Source organism: Scatophagus argus, chromosome 14 (genome assembly GCF_020382885.2).
Source record: "Scatophagus argus isolate fScaArg1 chromosome 14, fScaArg1.pri, whole genome shotgun sequence".
Taxonomy (NCBI): Eukaryota; Metazoa; Chordata; class Actinopteri; family Scatophagidae; genus Scatophagus; species Scatophagus argus.
In genome coordinates, this window is record NC_058506.1 from 14,188,641 (window position 1) to 14,211,571 (window position 22,931).

Below are 22,931 nucleotides of genomic sequence, written 5' to 3' on the forward strand. Positions count from 1 at the left end.
TTGACTGTCAAAGAGAGAGTACACGCTTTGTTCAAATGATGATGTTTTATTCTGCAAACAGCTCTTGTACATAAACATGTCATGTTGCTGAGACGTTCTTCTCTTCTCTTCTGTCTCTTCTGCATTTTCAGTTTATTACATTCACTGCAATAGCTACAGGAGAAACTGACCTCCGCTACAGTTGTATCCTGTTGGCAGCTTCTTATCTCGAAGTTATCCTTTAACCAACCTTGTTATTGGTTCTCATTGTACACAATATAAGTAACACCCTCCTGCTAAAGATTTGTGCGCCACGTTTTGTCTTCCTCAGTGCTGAAGAATGTTTTTCATGTCACCTGCACCTTGTGCACATGTCCTCACAACTACTGGAGTGGATCTGAGGAAATATGCTTGCTTTCTTGTTCAGTGTTACATGAGAACATTCAATTTAGTTGGCACTAGGAGATGGTTAGCTTAGCATAAAGAACACATCTCTGTCTGAAGGTGAAACATTAGCTTATCAGCATCTCTAATGCTCATTAATTAATATGTTATATCTTGTTAAAACCAAATGTAAAATAATTTAACAGGACTGCAACAAGACTTAAATCACTGCTAATTTGTCATTATGTTTTTGTACTGATTAAACAAACAGGATATAAAATATTAATTAGTGAGCTTTCGGGTCTTTATGCAATGCTTAGCTGTAGTTTGTATTCACTGTACAGTTATTTGGCTGGTATTGTTCTTCTCTGGTCAAGAACACAAAACAACTTGTGTTCTTGTATTTTGAAGGCATGCAAATAATCACCTAAAGTCTGCCAGACATTTACAAATTACAAGATAAGAAATATAAATTAAGTGTTTGTAAAATGGTAAAAATATGACTGATAAAAAAGCGAAACATGCAACAAAAAAGACTCCGAAAAAAAACACCACAGTAATAAGTTAACTGTTACAATTAACTCTGTTTTAGCTGATTCACATTTACACTGCTAACATAACATCAAGAATAGTCACATTACTGTAATCATCACTCAAACACACAGTGTACTGCATTGTTGCGTCATAAATAGACTAATGTGTTAACATCACATCCAGGGAAATCTGTGCAAGGAAATGACCTCAGGTTTTTTCCAATAAAGACATCATCATTGGTTTGTTCTCTCGCTGGAATGACATGAGGAAGTACTGAGCAGATCTTCCATCATTAATCACAGATTGGCGTTTCAATCCTCATCTCTTCCTGTCCACATGTGAAGCATCTTCGAGTAAGACACTGAGCCCCAAAGTGCTACCAATGGTCAGGCCATTACCCTACGTGGTAGCTTTCTGCCATCAGTGTGTGAATGCTTATTTTGTTGTGAATATTTTAGGCTATGTTACAGAGAAATTATAAGATCTGAAGACAAGCTTTCAGGAGCTTATAAAATAATATTAACAAGTCAGTGTCATTCCCTTTCTCCATTTCTGTTTGTCCACCACATAACTCAAGGTTGGACATTTGTAGCGTTGGCCCACAGGGGGAAGGTACCCATGTCAAACATGGCGTATCCCCAGGTGTTGATGCCTAAGTTAACGCTCAAAATCCCAATGATGTTCAGGATGAAGCCAGTTTTCACCTGGAGGAACAGTCACATTCTAATCAGTATACACTGTGGATTTCTGCAGGTCATGATACGATTTAAAAAGCAATGATTTTAGGTTATACTGACCTATAAGTTTCAGTCAGCAACATCAGACCCGAGTTATCACTATCAGTAATGATAGCTACAGTAGGAAACTGATCATGTCATTATGGACAAGTGTCAGTTATAGTTAAAAAAAAAACTTCAGTTATCACAAAATAATTAATAGTTTTCAGTTAGTTGGTCTACCCATATTCTGACATTTGTCAGGGTTCAGGTTGCATTAATTTAATTGATATCATTATAAATTGTTGTTATATACTGCTGCCACTGTAAACCAGCACTGAAGCCATTAAGCACTTCATGACTGCTGGCTCCAAATAACTCAGGAGTGTTGAAGTTTATGGGGACAAGACCCCCACCCCCCCCCCCCACCCCCAAACAAAAAACAAAGCCCCATTTCATTACCCCAAAACGTTTGACTGAAAAACTCTTCAGTTATAGTCAGTCATTGTCCTGTGTCTACAATTTATGCCTTTTACCTCAACAAAGACGCAAGATTTTAACTATTACCTTAGAATCAGGGTCATGATGGCCTCACATTAGTGATACATGCAACTTAGACTGCGTGTAATGGACTGCACACGTGTATGAATCTTACCATGTCGATGACTTTGAGCTTTCCAAATGAAAAGGCGATGGCATTGGGTGGTGTGGCCACAGGCAGCATGAAGGCCAGAGAGGCAGCGATGGTGCAGGGCAGCATCACATACAGTGGGTGTATCTTAATAGTTGTGGCCTAAGAAACACACCAGCACAACACAGTTAATTAGAAGGTGCAGGTTAACACCTTGTGTGCGCACGTGGACACCAGAGTTCTGTTTACCATCGAGGCCAGTATGGGCAGGAACAGGGTGGTGGTGGCTGTGTTGCTGGAGCACTCAGTGAATGTCGCCACCAGCAGGCTCAGCAGCAATGAGATGGCAAAAGGGGGAATTTTCTGCAGAGGTGCGAGAATGTCTCCCAACCACTTGGATAGACCCGACACCTGTAAACAAATATTTCAAGCAGAAATGTTGAGAAAGGAGTGTATTGTTGTTCACCAACTTGGTCTGGACTTAGGTATTTTTATAACTATTAGACGGATTGTCATAAAATTGTACTGCAGACATTTATGTATGACTTCTAGATTGTGGTGATCATCTGACTCCTCATTTGGCACCACCATGGGTCACTTATCCAGTGAAATATCTCAGTGATTTCTTGGGCCATTGGGTGCAGTGGAAACAAGCTGTGACATCTTGGTTTTCATATACATATTGGCTACAACCTAACGTCACTGTAATGACACTTAATTTGTGACATGAAATCTTTAGAGGGACAGATAAGCAGTGTAGAAAATGGATGGATGGAAATCTTAAGAGGAGCAAACACAGTGGTCATAGGTGTTTACCTCACTGCCGGTAGCCAGAGCGTAGCCTCCCCCCAGCAGAAGGACGATGTTCCAGGGCATTCGCTCGTGAACAGTCTTCCAGTTCAGCAGAGTTTTGGGAGCTTTCACTTTCTTACCTGTGAGACCCAGATGAAATGTGAACATGTAACAGTATGTTTAACAGAGCAGTTTCATATCTGGATAATCAACATGCAGTGATCAGATGAGCTGAAATTTTGGTCATATGAACATCGTTAATGCGTTGTCTTATTAGGTATTTTTCTCTGTAAAGGTGATTAATGGAGTTAAAATCAGCATTTCACCTGATTCATCATAACCGTAGCTTCTAAATGAGGGCAGCCGGGAGGGGATGACAAAGAAGAGCATTGACACAAATATGGCAACGGTTCCATCAGACACAAACCTGAGGGACACAAAATAAAATAAACTAAATTAAAATAAACAAAATAATATCATTTAACATTTAAATTTATTGCTGCCAGATTTCCTGCTCTGTTTTACAGCATTGTCACAGTATAAACATATGTGAACCATGGGGCTAAGAACAGCAACACATTAGTCCATCTCTCACTACTTACACTACTGTTTTAGGCGTTTCAATAGGTTTTATGCACAACTAATAAAATTATACAATATCACTACAATTATTTTTTAAAAGAGAAGCTTATAATTTGCTCAGAAAATACAGGGGCCAGCATTTCAACAGGGTAACCAACAACTGCTGCTCACTTTGCTGTTTGTTGTTGTCTCTGGCTGTAGCCATAGCTATCATTAGCTCAGTTGGCCATGAAGATTTTTTTGAATGTTTTGAAGTCTTACCCTCCAAATTTTACCTTTAAAGTCACACCAAAAAAAAGGAAAGAAACTGAAATACTCACGTTCCTTCCTTATTAAAGAGGACTGTTGCCCAGCCGTCTATGAAGCCTGGCTCCCTGGTGAACCACAGGAGCACCAGCAGAATGAAGATGACGAGCACCGCCACCTCTGCAAACTTCATCTTCCCCAACTTCCTGTACTCCTCCCTCATCACTCTGTACGCGTCCTTATCTTTGCTGGTTTTCACGCCACAGCCAAATGACTGCTTCAAACTGAGGAGAAAAGTGCAAAGATGCTGTAGATTGTTTGACAAATCAAGGAAATGTCTGAAGATTTCTAAGCAGAGACTAAGTTTGTGGATAAACATTAAGATTGGTCAAAGCATGGATTTCTCCACAGTGTTGTCATTATGAAATAGCAGGTTTGGACCTCATGACTGAAAATTAATAAAAGGTGATGAGCATAACTAAGCATCATAATGAAATCTGTCACAGATTACCGGCTGCCTGTGTAACTGACCTTTTATACAGCTGGATGTTTCCAGTCTTTGTGCTAATCTACACTGCTGTTGTAGCTTCATATTTAATGTATTTTCTCATCTAACTCTGCCAGGAAGCAAATAAGCATATGTACCAAAAGTTGAAGAATTTTGTAAGGTGTGTCATAAACGTAGTTCCACCTTTAAAGAGTCCATTTATCCAACTGCGTCAGGGTTAGGGTAGAGGTTTTAAAACACCTAACATCTTGATGTAAGGGATGGTAAAATAACATGCTTTTAGATAAGGGTGTTTAGCATTTCTTTGCCCTAAAAAGAATTGCATGGCAAAATAGCACATGATGTAAATGGGACAGTTTTATTGTTTGAAACATTTATAACTGACTATACTAGGCTGGATTTGCCTTACTTGAAGCCCAGGAACATAAACTGAAGCCAGAACCAAGTCAATACGAGCATGATCAACATGTTGGGAAAAGCAAAGCCGAACCAGCTGGCAAAGTTGATCACACCACCATTTCCAGGGAAGAGCCTTCATAAAAGACAAAACAAAAAACAGGAGAGATGAGAAAAGGAAAAGAAGATCAAGGATGTGGAATAATACTGTTCTGTGATGGTTAATGCCTTACTGGTCAACTTGGCCCTTAAGGATGAGGTTAGGGGTTGTGCCGGTGAGCGTGGCCGTGCCGCCAATGCTGGCAGAGTAACACACACTCAGACTCAGTCCTTTGGTCAGGAGGTCATACTTTTCCTCCATTGCATTTTTCCTGGACTCTGGCAGTGAATCTGTATTCCCCTCTTGTTTATCTGGAGCCCGAAATGTTCAGCAAGTTCAAGTTATTGGACAGGTTACCGTCAAGAAGATCTCTAAACCATCTGCATACTTAACATTTTTATACTCACACTCTTTGTCCACGTCTTGCTGTTTCTCGATTGTCATTTCCTGTTTAGTGTGTTTGATCTCAAGCTCAAATGCATGGTTGTCCTGGGCTGCATTCTGGGAATCTCGCATCTCGGCTTGGATCTCTGTGGCTTTCAGCTGCTGCAGGACGGCACTGGCAATGGGCAGCATCATGGCTGTGGTGGCCGTGTTGCTGATCCACATGGACAGGAAGGACGAGACAATCATGAATCCCATCAGTAACCTGCGTGAGAGGGTAGAGAAGTGAGTGTGAAGCTAGTGATCATCAGCAGAACAGTAGAGGTAATCAGATCCTAATCAAAGAAAACCACGGCAATAATATATTTCTTAGTATTTATATCTAAAGTGTGTAGTACCATTTGGGTGTGGTTTATTATGAGAAGACAAGTTTTATGTTACCACGTTTTCCAAGACTATTGACCTTCTGGTCCCAGCTTTGTTTTTACTGTCTACAGTAGTGTACATAGGTGAGGCTTTCTTACAGCGAAGGACGGACACCAACCAGCAGCAGTACTCGGAGAGCGATGCGTTTGTGAAGGTTCCAGTACTCCACGGCGATGGCCACAAACAGTCCACCAATGAACAGCATGTTGGTGTCTTTCAGATACTCAATACTGACCTGAAACAGTTCACACAAACATCATCATCATTGGTATAAGAATCAGAAATTTATGCATAGCAAGTTATTTGAACTGCTGCAGTAACCTGTGGCCCTATACAGAGGTAATGTATCATCCAATCCAATTTTTATGAGCCATAAATGTAAAACACTGGGATCAGCATGTCCGTATCTGTAGAGACAGACTGAAAGGTCAGATCACTGTGTTCCATCAATTAAGACAAAGCAAACATCTTGTTCAATTGTAATCTATTTGCTTCTGTTCTCCTCATGTCCTTCAAGGTTTTCTCTAGCTGATCCTGACCTCTGAATTGTCTTGAGAGCTGAGCAAAGACAAATATGCGGTTGTCGTGAGACAAGGCAACTGGAATTGCTGTAAAATCTCAAAGATGACATATTAATGGCTATCACATTCCCTCTGAGTGGAGAATTAGAACAAAACCTTAGCCATATCAAACTGTTGAAGACCTTCATAATCACAAGCAGCAGTGTTTCCTACAGGTATCAATAAATGTGTACAGATATATACAGATGCGTATAAGTTGGTACATAATGAAGCACAAAAGCATAAACAAGCACGGCACCTTTTCTGCCTTCATGATGCCCATCATAGGGAAGAGGATGACTGGCATAAGTGCGGTCACAGCCAGAGGTATGCACTCTGTACACCAGTACAGAGCCATGATGATGATAGCATAACCACATTTTGCTTCCTGTAAAGACACACACATAAACAAGTGTTTAAATTTCTAAATGAGAAGTAACAAGCATTCCATCGTCAGCGCAACATTTTGTCATTTTACATCTGAAATACAATCCCTGACATGCATTGGGATGGGGCAATATATGGGGCAATATATTTTGTAATCAACCACAATCTAAAATCAGCTCACCTGTCCCTTAACAAATAATATTACTACACAGGCTCACATTTTTGAAAACCAAATGGAAGTTAAGGTTCTACCATGCAAAGCCAAAGTCATATATCAGCAACAACCAGAATCACCTTCACCTTCTCTGAGCCCGAGCCTGGAAATCATGGACATTGTGTCCTCCATACTTAAGAGGAAAAGGAACATCTGGACTGTTACCAGCATAAAGTTTGTATGAGGGCAAGTTAGCGCTCATTTTATAAGTTGTAAAGGGACTTTTAATGCTAAATGGACCACAAAGGTGTTGGAGCAACACGCTGCCAGCAAGGTGACGTCTTTTTCAGAGTCATCCCTGTTTATTCCAGCAAGACAATGCCGGGCCACTTTCTGCATGATTTACAAAAGTATGGCTTCAGAGTAAAAGAGTGCAGGTATTAAACTGACCTGGCATTCATGAAGTGAAAAATGTGACAAAGAAAAACCTCAGATTATGGAGCATCTGAAGCAGTATATCAAGCAAAATGGTTAAGAATTTCATTTTCAAAACTTTTTAAATACTCTGAAACTACATCAAATTCAGATTTAATGTATACTTACAAAAATCAATTTTACCAATTTGAACATTAAATATCCTGTTTGGGTACATATTCAATTGAATAAAGGTTGAAAAAGATCTGCAAATGATTGCATTTTGTTTTATTTACATTTTACACAGTGGCCCAGCTTTAAAGAAATCAGAGTTTGGCAAGACACACATGGAAGCAGAGATAGATACACTTACTTTCATGTTCTCTATCTTATCTCCAGTGACAATTTAAAAGGCAATAAGCCATTTATACACAGAGACAGCGGTGAGCCTTGATCATAAAATAGTTTTTCATGCTCTTGTCTCATAAGATAAGTTTTTATGATCCTCTTTTCACAAGGACTGTTTAAACTACCTGACACGAGACTTTCCACTGCTGCACAGATGAGGCCTTGCTCAGCTCAGCAGTTCATGCAATTTGAATAAGAGTGGCATTTTAAGAAACACATTCACTAATTAACACCTTGTGTCTTGTTTGGTCAATCCAAAGTGAAAATATCAACATTCATTTGTATGGTTTGACAGCAGTTGGCTATAATGACAAGACTCCAGGAGGTCACTGCTCTCAGCCACAACAAGAATCTTTTTGTCCAGTTTTTGTACAGATTAAACAAACCAGATATGCATACATGCTATAGCATCTTATAGTTTAAACTATGCTGCAATGAAAAATACCACTCATTGCAAAAATGACTTGGCATGCATTGTATTGTTGGACCATTTGAAATCTAAAAGGCAGCCAGTCCAAAACTCATAACCTCATGATGAACAAATCAACATGTTGATGAATAAACTTGTCCAGTTGCAGCATTTAAACACATAACAAGTAGCTTAGTAGAGTCACATGGTTTGTTTGAGACTTTTGGAGATTTTTGTCATGTTTGAAGGTTGATGTCAATGATAGATTGAAACACTTTAGTGCTACATGTTTTTGTTTTTTGTTTTTTTACATTAAATCCACTTTCACTCAGATATAATTATAGATTTATAACAGTGTGCATCAGTGTAACAGTTAGATTTCCCTTTCATTCTGAGATGTTGTCCAAGTTTTTTGTAAAAACACGATCTGACACAACACCAAATGCTCCCCCAGCGTGGCATTTGCTTCACTTTGCCAATTGATCTGCTGACACAAGCACAGTTGTGTTTGATGGTATTTGTAGAGACAGATTATTAGTGTTACCACCTGAAATCGTCAGCCCCTATTGATTATTTACCTGTTCCAGTATAAAATGACCATTTGAGAGGCAAGTTAGCAGATTAATTGTACAGATTGTTTTCAAAGTATCTCAGGACAAATCTTTGATGTGCGAGTGAAACCACATGTCTGTTGCAATCATCACTGAGCATTAATAAACAGGAAAATATTAGCAAGGCATAACAGCTATTTCACGATATCTGTGACTTTTACTGCACGTTGAAATAGGACAGAAGCAGAAAAAAAGGGGGCACAGATAGGAAACAAGTACATTTAGCCACAGTCAAACCCACAACAGTTCAAGAAAATACTTTGTGTTTTTTAAATCAAGACAAACACAAATTAAAACCCCATAGTTAATTACAAGGTAACCTCCATGCATGCACTCTCTCTCTCTCGCACACACACACACACTCACCGATGTAGGGTATATGAGTGGCAGGGGAAGCAGTGCAAGTGGAGTGACAACGATGATGATGTAGTTTCTGTGGTACCACAGCCACTTGCAGACACTGCGGGCTATAGCTGAAAACCTAGACATAATTCTCTCAGGTAACTCTGCAGATAGCTGACAAAGATAACACCAACTGGTTGGTGTGGAGAAAAGATAGAATCAAGAAATTAAAAATTAAGCTACCCACTGAGGTCAGTTAGGCTAACGGTAAAGCTGAAGTGAAATGATGTGCTCCACGGAGGACCACTGAGGTACTGAGATTAATCCAACTGGAGCCTACTCTTACTATACTACTTTCTATCTCTTGTTGCATATCAAACATTAACTCAACATAATCTTTGACAGAGAGGCTAATGAAGCTATTGGGAAAGAGATGAAGCTGACAGTAAAGGTAGGAGGAGATGGAGGAGGGACTGACAGAAGAAGGGAAAGATCATCAAACAATAGACAGATTTATGATCTAATGGAGAGCTCCACTGTCATGTGTAACCAAAGGTCAGGTGCTGTGCTAGCTGGGCTATCTCGCGTTATGCAATCTGTCAAAAGCTTTACAATTGCAAGTTTATTTATAACTTGTTTGAAGAGACATGACTTCCAACAAGAAACAGTAGGAGTTGGGGGACAAAAGCGATGTCAGTATCGTAGGTAGAGCAATGTGCTGCACAGTATGAGGTTTGTGGTGGAAAAAATGTTGGTGAACTATACTGCTGGAAAACTGATACAACTAAGACGGTTAGCTGATTTGATTATTCTTCTCTATTTGTGCTACTGTGCCACATTTTCAGCGTTATGATGACACTGTCTTACTTTAAAGAAAAAGTCTGATACACACAGAGACTGGAAACAGCCAGCCCTCTGGCTCTGTCGACAGCAACAAAATCTGTCAAAACCAAAGTTTAAAAACATTTTAAAAATCTGCCTTACGTGAACGTAACTACAGTGAAATAATCTCTAACGTCTTCCTCATTTAGGCCTGCATGTTTGCTAACATGCTAGTCCAGTATCCTTTGGTTTGTCTGTCAATTAAATCATTAAACTAAATATGTTTTTGCTTTTTATTTCTGTTTAAATGCGCCTCAGTTAGGGTAGTCTACGTGACTAACATGAAAACATGACAGAGTTATTGGACTTTTGCACAGTTGGGTTAGCTGTAAGCCACTCAGATTGACTCACATATCAGCAATCTAAATTCTTAACATTTTTAACATTGTGGATTTTAGCTTTAAGAGTTGGTTACTCACTAAAGTGCTGATTGATATTGAAGACTAATAAGTCTGTTATCCAGTGAAGATCAAAATGTCTTATCCTAAACTCTTCTTAATAAATTTATGACCGCATTTTATGATCTTACACAACACAGAGAGAAACTGTTGAGAACTCTTTATTGTTTCTAAAGGAACAACCTATATTTGTGAGACAAGGTTGGGAATAGCTTCAATTAAGTTATAAAAACTATTATTATTTCCGTGTACAAGTTACTGGCTCACACATCACTTTTCTTTAGAAAATAAATCAACTAAATATCAATGTTATATTTTTTCAAAATATTACGTTTAGGCCTCAGAAGTGATTTATCAATCGGTTTGAACTTTACTGATGTCCTTTCTGATACGTAATTCATCTTTTCCTTATTAGTCTGAACACAAGGACTTACCGCTACCGCTTATGTCATTTTTTTATTACACTGACACACATTGTGGAAAACTATTATCAATGTTATTTGTAAAGCACAGGCTGACTAAGTGTAGATGTAACTACCACAGGTGAGAGAACTGAAATATAAGAAAAACTCAAGAAAAAAATTAAAAGCAAACACGTTATTATCAAACAGAATATATTAACTTTTGTTTTTATCCTTCAGATTTAAGAATAAAACTGAGCCACACAAAGTGCTGACTGATGTTGTCACAATGGACCATCTGTAATGAAAAGATTTAGGGAATTTTGTGTCCTAAAAGCCGCCCTCCTATTGGTCATTAAAAGGAGCTTCTGACATGTTCACTGACTGGATTAATGTTTGACATACAGGTCAGTATATTTTAGCTGGTTTAAAACGTCTTATCTTACGTCTTAAGCTCATATAAGAGAAGAAGATGCACATAAAACCTTTATTTGTCAGTCAACGAGATTTCATTTGTCACACAGTGTAATAATTCATCACTCGTTATATTAGACTATAGATTCAACTTTATTGTCATTGCACAGAGTGGAAGCACTGAGATGATGACGCATCAAGTCAAGTTAACTCTTTATCTAACTTTACCTTAACTTACCTTAAATGTGTGTTGTATGAAAGCCAGTTTCCTAAATGACAATTATTTAAATTTTTTGCATCATCTTCAAAGTAGTTTTACCATAATTCAATTTCAAGTTAAGTATGTGATTAATATTTCTCTCATGAATGATGTATGATTACGTGCACTTGCCACTGAGCCACTGTTATTCAGAATTTAAATTATAGGCCCTTTGTGTCACAAGTGAGCACTTCTGTCAGGACTGAACTCTGATACAGTTGGTCAGTCTGATAAATGAATGAATGCATCCTGTTAAGATCACTGGCAGTATGAAGCAAATCAGTCGACAACCATGTACAATAAATGCTTCCAGGTCAACTTTTGATAGCTAACATTATTTTAATTATTCACAATTTTTCATTTGTCACTATTAAAAACAGGACCCCCCCCCAACACACACACACACACACACACATTTCATCCTCTATATGAACATCTAAAATATTATTACCAGGATAAAATCAAATAGGAAATGACTCTATTTCCATTTTTAATAAATAATGAAAAAAAAGACAATAAAAAAGAGACATTTCCTTATTCATTGACAGCTATTAGAGATAAGGCAACAACCCAACTGATACAAACCGCACTCAGAACAAAAGTCCACCTGCTCTATAAAGACTGCAGGTTACAAGAGGTTACCAGTTTTATGTGGAGCTTTCACTGACCGCACTTCACAACGGACAAATGCAATTTCAACACAGGAATTCCTGACATGCTTCAAGCCTCGAGGAAAGCCAACAAAATACCCCTGCTCTTTGGCATTTTGTTTCAGCGACAACAAACAAACAAGACCTTTCAATATTTAACCAAGTGATGAGGAAGAAATAACATCACTTTAGTCTGTCCGCAGGTTTCCGCTGGTGATGTCCAGGTCTTTGATTCTCCTGTCACACTGTGGTGCTGAACCTGATCATTAACAGACGATTGCTTCAAAATCAAGATGCGGTTACTTCACAGATTTTCGATATATCCTGCTGTTCTCTTGTTGCACCTCTTCTTTAAAAAAATATTACATCGTGGTTATCAGAGCTACATTTGGGAGAAGTGTTTGCTTAACAGTTTTTTTTTTCACCAGTGATCAATAGCGGAAAGAGACTGGCCTGATTACACAATGTTTGATCTCAGATAGTCAATCAGCCAAAAGTTACAAATTACAGTGCGTGTCGACTTAACAAAAACACTTTTGTTGTTTCCAGTCTGGTTTGCAGCTTTGACCTGCAGACCCCATTTTGGGCAACCCTGAGTTAAACAGACTGTCAGTGCAAGATTTATTCTCATCAGCTGTGAAAGTGAAATAAGCAGCAATCTGATGCTGGGTGTTAAATCTTCCAGACGAGTGGGAGATTGGGCTGATGTTTTTTGGACAGACAGGACAGAGATCATCAGCCTCAGTTTAATGATTATCACAGCCGAGTGTTGACCAATCAGGAACACAGACGCCTGGGGGGTCAACAGCTTCTGAAAAACATCTATTGATCATCTGTACACAAAAGCTGCACCCCAAAGTGGGGCACTCAGCTCGAACTCGTCTGACTACAGTTCACTAGTGTGAACAGGCAGAAAGGTGCACAGTTTCCCTCTGAATTAAAATCACACGTTTTTAGTTTCTCATCTCAAAGTGGGATATTTCCCATAAGAAGACATGAAGCCAGCAGTGATTCTGCTGGGCCTCATCCTCCTGCTGGACAAAACCTTTTCTGCAGAAGGTACGTTTTCCAGGAATTCAATTTTCGACGTATTAAGTGTACCATTAATATACAATATTCATCATTTGTTGTACACTCACTGTGAGATGTGTTACTTTTAAAGTAATTAATCAAGTATTCTCCTGTTCATTTATGTGCTGTAGCTGAAAATAAGAAAAACAATGTGTATTTTGTATTTATTCCTAATGGAAAAAATCACAGCTTTTTAGAATCCTTTTCAGGTGCTTTTAATACACAGTGAAAGCAGCTCACAAAGACGCACATACGCATTAAATGCACACACAAAAACATTATGCATTGAGACATATAGTAAGTTTTTGGCATTATACTGACCCTCGTTACTCAAGTACTGCACTACTGTAGAATTCTGAGGTGCTTGTACTATTGTAGTATTTGCATTTTACATAACTGATACACCACCACATTTGAGAGAAGTATTGTACCTTTTGTCTGCACTACACTGCACTTGTCATCTTAAAGTTACTATTTCAACTATTTCAATGAAATGATAAAAGAAAAATAAGATAAACTCAGAAAATCCAACACTCTGGATGAATTCGTTAATTTAAAAAAAAAATTCACAGATGAAAGAAAGATTAATGAAAAGTAGGTTGGGAACAGCTAGACTAAAACTATACGTCCTAACTACAAACAACAACAGTAAAACACTCCTTATAGACCTCACTGCTAAATCAGCATCAGTAATTTTAAAATCACATTATTATAATATTACATTTCTGTAGAAGGAATGCTTTAACTTTTCCTACTTCAAGTACATTTTGCTGATAATTATAGTAAAATATCTGGATACTTATTCCATCACTAGTTACCAAATGGTGAAGCCTGAGATTGAGTCATTTCGCACTGAAACAAACAAACAAACAAACAAACTGCATTTCCACAGAGTCCTGCGTGGGTCGCTGCGGCTCCTTCAGCCCGCGGAGCAAATGTCAGTGTGACTCCAAGTGTGTGTACTATGGAAGCTGCTGTGAGGACTTCGAAACCATATGCCCTAAAAAAAGTCAGTAGGGCAGCAGAGCATTTTCTTTTCCCTGAATAAACTTTTTGCATTTCAGCGAATAAAGTTCTTGGCTTTTCCTCATGTGATGAAACTTTCTGGCCTCAGCTGTGCGCGGCGACACCTTCGAGGACGGAGATGACGTGATGGCTCCTAATGAGAGCGCTACAGCCTCAGTACCCACTTTCAACGCAGAAGTACCAACCACCCCTGCCTCTCCTCCGCCCACCACCGCACCAGGGACTAAGCCACCTGTGGACCCTGACGCAGCGGCCTGCAGTGGTCGACCGTTTGATGCTTTTCTGCAGCTGAAGAATGGATCAATATATGCATTTAGAGGTAAGTTTTCCCTGTCCCATAAGTGTATGTACAGTGTAGTCCCTGCCTCCCTCTAGACCTAACACTAGTTGTATTTGATATTTTAAATTGTTAATCAGTTTTGATACTTTTTCAGCTTAATTGAAATGAACAACACTGATTCAAAGCCTGCTCTTTCCTCTAGGTGAATACTTCTTTGAGTTGGATGACAAGTCCATACTTCCTGGTTACCCCAAACTCATTCAGGATGTGTGGGGAATCTCTGGGCCCATCGACGCTGCATTCACACGCATCAACTGCCAGGGAAAATCCTACATCTTTAAGGTAAAAGCTTCTGTCTCTCTTGACTCTGGGAACAGTGAGTGTTTATTTATGAAGCTATAGGTGGATCTGACCTTTCTTTATATAGGAACCCAAGTTAATACAAAAAGTACCACACATCGTATCACATCAGGTATTCACAAACAGTGTCTGGCCTCATCATGGGATAACATTTATTTTAAATGTGTTATTCTAGTGTTGTTCCCTTTTATGAATCAGGTTGGAATTTAGTCATTGTTTATAATGGACATGCATTTGATGCTGTTTCTTTTGCCACAGGGGAACCAGTACTGGAGGTTTGAAGGTGATGTCTTGGATGTGGACTATCCTCGAGACATATCAGTCGGCTTTGATGGCATACCAGATGCTGTTGATGCCGCGTTTGCCATACCAGCACCGAGTCACCGTGGCAAAGAGAAAGCCTACTTTTTCAAAGGTATTTTTGTAGGGATGCGTTCAGTATTTTTAAGCTCCCAGTGCCCACACTGTCATGGGATTTTTGAATGCAGGATTCTTTTTATATATATATATATTTACTTTTTTCTTTATATACTGTGGTATTACTCAGTACAACTCATTATTTCAGGAAGCCTGTGCTGTAAAGTGGCATTTCCTTGTTTTATCATTTTATACTGACTAAAGCTTTATTATTATATGAGGAGTTTTGGCACAGGGCATAGATGCAGCGGGAAGAAAAAAAATTGTCTGTCATGTGTTTGTTCCTGTCTTCAGGGGACAATTATTACCAGTATGAATTCAAACATCAGCCTTCCCATGAGGAGTGTGTCCTCATGAGTACGTCCTCCCCGTCTCTTCTTTTCACGCAATACACGGACCTCTTCTGCGATCCGACATGGGAGGACCTCTTCACAGAGCTCTTTGGAAGCTCCTGTAAGGCTCAGCCGTGTTTTTTGTATTTTCTTTTCTTTTTCTATGTGTGTGTGTGTGTGTGTGTGTGTGTGTATCTAATCAACTCTCATTTTTACTCCTCATTCAGTCAGCAGTCACCACACAGGCCTCCGTTTCACCAGTAGGGACTGGCAGGGCATCAGGCCCCCAGTAGATGCTGCCATGGTGGGACGAGTCTACCTCAGTCCCAAGCCCACATCTTCTCCGTTAACAAAGAGGAGGAGCGGTCGGAGGAAGAAGCCCAGCAAGAAACGTACACAACGAAGAAGGATGAATCGCCATGTGTTGTTTGATGATTTGTGGGGTTACGGTGACTGGTTTGACTATGACTACAGAGACAACACCGATGAGAGCACCACACAGACGCACAAAAGCACCCCTGTTCAAAATGTGTACTTTTTCAAGAAAGGTATGAATATGGGGCTGTCCTGAGGCAAAATTCAAGTTAAAGCAATTACAAGAATGTAAACGATTCTCTTTAACCTTCTCCCTTTCACTGTTTTTATTTATATGCTTCTTTTCTTTTCGTCGTGGCAGATAAATACTACAGAGTGGATCTGCAGACAAAACGTGTGGACTCTGCCAACCCTCCTTACCCACGATCCATTGCCAAATACTGGCTGGGCTGCAAGCATGAAGAAGCACCTGATGCATCAAGAGCAGAGAGGAGATAGACCAGCTGACTGAGTCCTTAGCTTGGAGAAACTAGTTTAGTGTGTGTTTTAAACGCATCTCTGTACGGCAAGTCTCAAAGTAATTCCAATGTGAGCTTCTAGTGGCTTCTGTCATTTTTTGTTAATCTATTTTGTTCATGATAAACTACTCCCCCTCATGCCCCATCCATATTCAGACGAATAAACTGAAATTCTGCATGATGGCTTATTGCATGTTTAGCTATCAAAACTATATTTAACTTACCACTGATATAAACCTTAACACTGATCCTACCCTTTGCATAAAATGAATTCTGGCCCAATCTATGAGACAGATTCACACCTCATCACCAAAGGAATACAAAAACAAACAAGAACAAAAAAACCTACTGCATATAAGTGGTTATTTTTAGCACAGAGCTGTACATGCACTCACTGCCCTCTGCTGGTCACCTGCGTCCCTACAAGAATAAAAATTGTTGCACCACTGCTACTTTGGCCCTGACCTCGACTGACATTACCTCCTCAGTGATGCACCCCCTGCTGGATAAAGGATGATAAGAGAGGATACCGTACACAAAAATAAAATAACATACAACATGTACATCGTTCATTTTACATCTGTTTTCAAATGTAATGCGCACATCATCATCAGTTGGTTTGCAGTGAGGTTTGCTGCGAGTGGCTGATGCATTTTTATCCGGCCTGAGTAGAAGTCACAAGCCAGGTCTGCATTTAAACAGCCACTTTTTTGGACCCAAAAAAAGCACAATATAATACAACAGTTTTAGAAGTTTAGTGCAGATTCGCTTTGCTTTGTTTTATTTTGTGTGTTTTTCCCCCTCTTGTGATGTCTAGTTTATTTTGAGTTGTTTGGGAGTTTATTTTAATCACTTTTTTTTTTTTTAATTTTGTGAAAAATACACAAGCGTCTCGACATCTCCGGTAGCCACGGTCTGGATGCCATTCATCTGACCAGCAAAAAGGCACCGCTGGGATTCGAACCCAGGATCTCCTGTTTACTAGACAGGCGCTTTAACCAACTAAGCCACGGCGCCACGTGATGGCCAGTTGTGTAACAGACTTTATGAACTAAATGAACAAACACATCGTAGGTTATATGATATATCTTTTTTTATTTGAAGTTCTCATGTAATACTCTACAATATACAATAATACCCATATATTGTTTCTATACATTTTATTCACATCGTCCACAGTCCTTCCTTCAAGGCAATCTCATCATAAATAACGTGCTCTGTTTGTCGTGTCGAGTGTCTATCTTCCTTTTGTCAATTAGCCCAAAAGATAATCGATCATCGTAGCAGAAATGTCCAAATCCGACAGACTGAAGTCGCCTAGGTCCTGAAAGCACAGATCAGACAGATCGTCCATGGACTCGTCGGTGCTGAAGAAGTGTTGGTGGTCCAGCTGAACCTGAACGCCCTCCTTGGGTCCAAGATGTGTGACTGTGGCGCAGCGGCTACCCACAGGCTCGGATCCCCGAGCACCGTCAAGGAAGGCCTGAAAGTCCTCTGTCAAATCCCATTCACCGAGCCCGCTGTCTGGAAACACCTCATGGCAGTAATCAGTAAAGTCTGGGGTTTGGTAGTAATGGTCCTGGGGTACTCCTGGGAGACATGGTCCAAACGGGGAGCAGGATGGAGCTTGGTCGGCGCAGACAGGGGATGTAGGCGCGGGCAGGGACATGGCCTGACTCCCGAAGATGGTTGAGAGCCTGGAGGACTGAGGTGAACTGGGGGCATGGTAGCCTGACGGGGAAGGCAAGTTGGGAGTAGACAGGACAGAAGGAGCAAAATGGGGGAATGGTGGACTGGGAGATAGGGTGCCGGGCAGCTGCGGATCAAGGTAGTCTGTGGAGGGTTTGGGGACCCCTCTGGATGGTTTCTTGCTCTTGAAATAGCGTGCGCGTCGATTCTGAAACCAGACCTGTTGATAAGAATGAACTGTGGTTATTTTGTTGTTTTTTAATGGAACATATATATTGACATATAAAAACCTAAGCTTGGAGAGTCTGTGGAGCACATGCCATACCTGAATTGTAGACTCTGGCAGCCCAGTTATAGAAGCAAGAGACTCCTTCATTTTAATATCAGGGTACTGCGTGGCAGAGAAGGCCCTCTCCAGCTCGCTCAGCTGCGCTTTGCTGAAAGTCGTGCGCTTCCGGCGGCGCTGGGTGTCCGAGCGCGTCCTATGGAGAGCATCATGACGTTCTACAAGAGGATAAAATGTTCCAGTTAGACTATAGATTCTTTGTTTCTGGCCTCTAGATTAGATTTAGATGCACAACGAGTACAGAAAATTAGCTACACTTTAAGACTGGTGAATATATAGTATTTCCAATGATGGTGGACAAGATTAAATGTTGTGTACTTTATTGTAAAATTCGCTTGCAACCTTATGGGCAACCAATAATATAAAAGAGAGCATGCATTATGTCTTATGGGCTACTCTAAAACCGGTTCCTGAGCCAGCCCTTTACAAAATCAAGGCCACTGAGTCACTCACCTCTGCTGGAGTCCTGTGCGTAATCATCGCTGTTGTTGTTGTTGTTCTTATCCAGGGCCGCCGCGGGCCAGTAGTGTCCCGAGTAAAATGCGTTCATCTCAGAAACATTACCGCCAGTAAAATCCAACCCGAATGCCATTCTTCACCACAGAGTTCAGAGCAGAAAGTAAGCCTGAGTATACAGTTCCTTGAGTCCTCTCCTCGACACTGGTGAACAAGGCAGAATACCAGATGGTTTTATACTTTGCCTGACTCATAAAACGACCCCCAAACTCTTGAACACCTCAATGGATATTGTCAAGCCTTACAAACACGTGCCTTTGATGTGTACTCACCTGTTAATGGCCGTCCGGCTAATAGGTGTCTGTTTGATCCCCGATGACCCATTAATGTGCCCGTTTAGCCTAGACGGAGCTTGTCCCATACTGTGGCGGTAAATCTTTGCACACAAAATGATTTGTAGCCTTCAAAAAATAAATAAAATAATCACTCACACCGGTGTAGTTTGTAAGGAAACTGGAGAACGGAAAAAATGACAACATATTTGACGCACGGGGTTTGGATGAACTGTCTAATACTATTTGATCAGATTTCTAAAGCAATTTCCTAATTTCTAGGTTTCTCCTCACATAATTATAAACCAAAATAATACATGCTCGGTTGCACAAGGATGACAACATTGCAGGTAAAGCAACAATCGCACTTCCCCGCTTTCCTGACACTTCAGTCTGTGGCACATCCTCTCCTCTACAGCCCGCTGCCTCCTGGTGCGCAGCAGAAAGAAACAACACGGTGTGTGGATAGTGGAAGTGTATTGAAGCTGCCGGAGTGTGAGGCTTCAGTCAGCTAAAATGTGTCGAGGTGACAAATCGGGCTACTTTTTCCTTCTTCCTGGTCGGTTGCGTTTCCACCGATCGAGACATCAAAACACCGGATAACGCACAGTCCAGCGCACAGCCAGTTCCCAGGCTGGTGCCAGACTCACAGTGTATGGGCTATCAGAAGCTGCATTTAAATGTCCAAACATAAAGCAGGCTCCGAGGGTGAAGGCTAAGACAGGATTAAGTCGGTGTCTGTCTTTTGCTTTCATTTCAGACAGCTGAAGTCAAATGTCACTCACGTTGTCAATGGAGATTATTATTTTTTTCGTATGTTCATAAAGAGAGCACGTGATGCATGATTTGGGGGTCACGAGCGCCCAGCACTTCACTGAGGCATTAACCTTGATGATTGGCTCATATTAGCAGTGAAGTATTGCGCTTTGACCCCCACTTCTATCAACAATGGACCATTAAGATCGTAACTCAAACTGCTGCCGGCACATGACTTCCATTAAGACAGCATATTGATACCAGAAATAGATGGGCTGTCGAAACCGGGTCACGTGCTACGACTTGACTGACCCCTGAGACCCCTGACACTGAATACTTATTGTGTCGATCAGAAACATTAAGGAAATGCTATGTATTTTATATGGCCCCTCGCCTCTGTAGCCTCTGACATTATTAAAGTTTCTAATCTATTTTTTGTGATGTTTTCTACAGTATTAGGAGTACAATCAAGAAATTAAAAAATAGACTTTCGATGAATTTCTAAATCATGATGTAAATGTCCCACCAGCATATAAATTGCTCATCAATCAGCTTATTCGTCATGACAGCAAACTAAATTGTCACATTTGGACTGTTGGTTGGCCAAAAGACATCTGAAGGTGTCAAAATGCTGTGTTTAATTACGACTAATATTAAAAAATAATAGAATGATCAAAGAAATAATCAGCAAAACAATCCATCGTAAGTATAAAAATAATCATTATTTTAAGCCTCAGAAGGGTCAAAACCACCAACGAAAGAAAAACACTGCTTACACTTCAATGCATGAATAGGAATGGACTCCGGTACTTTAATGACAGGCACAGGGGCCTATTTTAAACTGAGTAACATATTTAATTTGTAACTTTTACTTACTTGCTACTTACAGCATATGTACAATATGGTATTAGTACTTTAGTGCAGGATAAAATGAACCATCTTTAGTGCTCATTTGTGTGAAGGAGAGTGAGAGTAAAATAGAAGCCACTAGGTGGCATAATCTGACAATATCTATCTATCTGTCTGTCTGTCTGTCTGTCTGTCCGTCCATCTATCTTGTCTCATGTTTGGACAGTGTTATAATCTTGGACTACTTCCTTTTTTGGTTCACCTATAAACCATCAATGGTACACCTTTGTTTAATTTACCTTCCAAGTCAATAAAACAGAAAATAATTTCAAATGTGAATACAAATAAATAAATTCAGCACAACAAGCCTTCCAGAAATTTCTCTTTGCTTTCTTTAAATGCTAACGGGCCATGCAGTCTGATATTAATAAGAACATGACAGGCTTGACAGGCACGCTGGGGTAAAGATGACTTTACAGACCTGTAACAAATTAAAGGAAAAACCCAAATAAAATTTTAGAGAATTATATCAAATGCAGATGCCTCTCACACCCCACATGTTAAACTCACTTTCATTTTTTCCCTGACAGAGAGCACTCTGCTCCACCATCACTACAGCACCAAATGAGGGACTGTCTTTTGGAGGAATGTCTTCCCTCCCTCCAGTAAAGAAATGAGATGGAGCACCATCATTTTCACTTTCTGTTTGCCAAAGAGTTCACATAAGTGTAGTTCCCAAATAATTTGATTTCGAAACACATTTTTAGTTTGGGTAAAATTGTCACTACATTAATACAAACTAATTTTACTAAAATTTCAGGGGTGAAATCACAAATAGACATGATGACCTGCTTCAGACCCTTCTCCTTTCCCTCTCACACTTTACTTTGTCCATTTGAGTTTCTGTCCTGTTCTGCGGCCTGCTATGCTGTATTCCGGACCTGTCCATAAAAAATGCACAACTGTCCTTCTCTCTGCGTCTGAACGCCTGAGTTTATACCTCACAAACTCAGGTGTGCACACAGAGAAACGCTGCTCTTCTGTGTCCACACTCCTCTCTAAGAAATCGGGATCGACACTCAGGTGTGAATGACGCTGTGCCATCCTCTCCCTCACCTACATCCTCGCTCCCTCCTTCACAATACACAAACACCATTCCTCAGCCTGCTGTTTGATGTGGAAACTCTGTCCACATTTCCTGTCAGCCTGAGAGATTTTTGGGCCCAATCCATGTGCTGCAGTGGCCGAGGTGAGAGGGTTACTCCTTGCCCATGTCCCATACTGTAAAAGCCTTTCTGGATCTGAGAAATAGAAGCTGAGTGTGATTCCAGCTTGGCTACAGATAAAAGAAACTCAAGAATCTGTAGGGGAAGAAGAGAAAGCATCAGATATGATTTAGTGCAGGTATAGTTACAAAATAAATAGATATTACGTCTGAGAAGGAAGGTGAATGACCATTTACAGCACTGCAATATAGTAGGTTGCTGTGACTTGACTGATGAAAGTACAAAATGCAAGAGGGCAGAGCAAAGAGGCCAAGAAGATAATTGTGGCTTCAGGCTGTGTCATTTATCATTCCATAAAATTAATAATGCACAAAATGTCTTGCAAAATACAAACTCCTTCTCAAGCATGACATCTGCATACTGTTTGTGTTTGGTGTTTGTCTTATAGTTTCTCTGCATGTTTGTATAAAGGCCCAACCATGGACTTGTGTTGAAAACATGAAAAATAAAGTTAAATAAATAAAAGGTTTGTTTAGAAAATCAGCATTGCCATTCAGGGACTTGGACCAGGCTGGATGGATGATGGAATATCACTCTTGAAATAGAAAATTCTCTCAATTCCACTGTTTCATTATGTCAGAGTATCACGTAGTGCTGAGATTTAAAGCCCAGGTGTGACTCCTGGCCTTTGATAAAAGAGATACATCCACATCAGATAACTCAGTAAATACTGCATTATAAATATTGATTATGATGCCATGATATACTACTCTTTTGCTAGAATTATTAATGTGTCATGTTACTTTCACACATATCTTTATAAGCTGTGATGTTTCTGTTCCTGTGTTCAAACACTGTTAGAAATATTAAATATTGTTATGATCCTTTAACACAACTGTACATTAGATGTTTTTAAAAACATTCCTGAGGAATTTTTCACATCCCTTTACTTTAGTTTTATGAAAGAGTTGGGAGAGCTCTTTGAGTCCTT

At 40.0% G+C, this 22,931-nt stretch overlaps 3 protein-coding genes and 1 non-coding gene across 4 annotated transcripts; 1 reads left to right on the forward strand and 3 right to left on the reverse strand.

Annotated features, from left to right (window-relative positions):
- Positions 1–34: 34 nt before the first annotated feature.
- slc13a2 (solute carrier family 13 member 2) lies at positions 35–9,348 on the reverse strand. The gene is made up of 12 exons (XM_046411123.1): positions 8,988–9,348; positions 6,498–6,626; positions 5,777–5,913; positions 5,276–5,517; positions 5,002–5,179; positions 4,782–4,904; positions 3,939–4,148; positions 3,363–3,463; positions 3,061–3,176; positions 2,494–2,655; positions 2,269–2,406; positions 35–1,601 (listed from the first exon to the last, which is right to left on the reverse strand). The coding sequence occupies exons 1-12, from the start codon at positions 9,108–9,110 to the stop codon at positions 1,470–1,472; spliced, it is 1,791 nt and encodes a 596-aa protein (XP_046267079.1). The 5' UTR covers positions 9,111–9,348; the 3' UTR covers positions 35–1,469.
- Positions 9,349–12,802: 3,454 nt separating this feature from the next.
- vtnb (vitronectin b) lies at positions 12,803–16,464 on the forward strand. The gene is made up of 8 exons (XM_046411617.1): positions 12,803–13,026; positions 13,931–14,047; positions 14,153–14,383; positions 14,547–14,686; positions 14,963–15,119; positions 15,416–15,574; positions 15,681–16,001; positions 16,130–16,464. Exons 1-8 carry the CDS (start codon positions 12,963–12,965, stop codon positions 16,264–16,266), a joined length of 1,326 nt encoding a protein of 441 aa, XP_046267573.1. The 5' UTR covers positions 12,803–12,962; the 3' UTR covers positions 16,267–16,464.
- Positions 16,465–16,540: 76 nt separating this feature from the next.
- Positions 16,541–18,548, reverse strand: LOC124071150 (double homeobox protein 4C-like). The gene is made up of 2 exons (XM_046411619.1): positions 18,301–18,548; positions 16,541–18,195 (listed from the first exon to the last, which is right to left on the reverse strand). Exons 1-2 carry the CDS (start codon positions 18,349–18,351, stop codon positions 17,542–17,544), a joined length of 705 nt encoding a protein of 234 aa, XP_046267575.1. The 5' UTR covers positions 18,352–18,548; the 3' UTR covers positions 16,541–17,541.
- Positions 17,230–17,303, reverse strand: trnat-agu. The gene has a single exon. It is a non-coding gene; the product is annotated as a tRNA-Thr (tRNA).
- Positions 18,549–22,931: the final 4,383 nt, after the last annotated feature.

Excerpts from the sequence above, each read along its gene's own strand:
- vtnb (XM_046411617.1), top strand. The coding sequence starts at position 12,963 with ATGAAGCCAGCAGTGATTCTGCTGGGCCTCATCCTCCTGCTGGACAAA. Across the intron at positions 14,687-14,962 it reads GAAAATCCTACATCTTTAAG|GGGAACCAGTACTGGAGGTT; the intron begins GTAAAAGCTTCT and ends CTTTTGCCACAG. Across the intron at positions 15,120-15,415 it reads GAAAGCCTACTTTTTCAAAG|GGGACAATTATTACCAGTAT; the intron begins GTATTTTTGTAG and ends TCCTGTCTTCAG.
- LOC124071150 (XM_046411619.1), bottom strand. The coding sequence starts at position 18,351 with ATGAAGGAGTCTCTTGCTTCTATAACTGGGCTGCCAGAGTCTACAATT. Across the intron at positions 18,196-18,300 it reads TGCCAGAGTCTACAATTCAG|GTCTGGTTTCAGAATCGACG; the intron begins GTATGGCATGTG and ends TCTTATCAACAG.
- slc13a2 (XM_046411123.1), bottom strand. The coding sequence starts at position 9,110 with ATGTCTAGGTTTTCAGCTATAGCCCGCAGTGTCTGCAAGTGGCTGTGG. Across the intron at positions 3,177-3,362 it reads CTACGGTTATGATGAATCAG|GTAAGAAAGTGAAAGCTCCC; the intron begins GTGAAATGCTGA and ends TGGGTCTCACAG. Across the intron at positions 1,602-2,268 it reads AGCTCAAAGTCATCGACATG|GTGAAAACTGGCTTCATCCT; the intron begins GTAAGATTCATA and ends CTGTTCCTCCAG.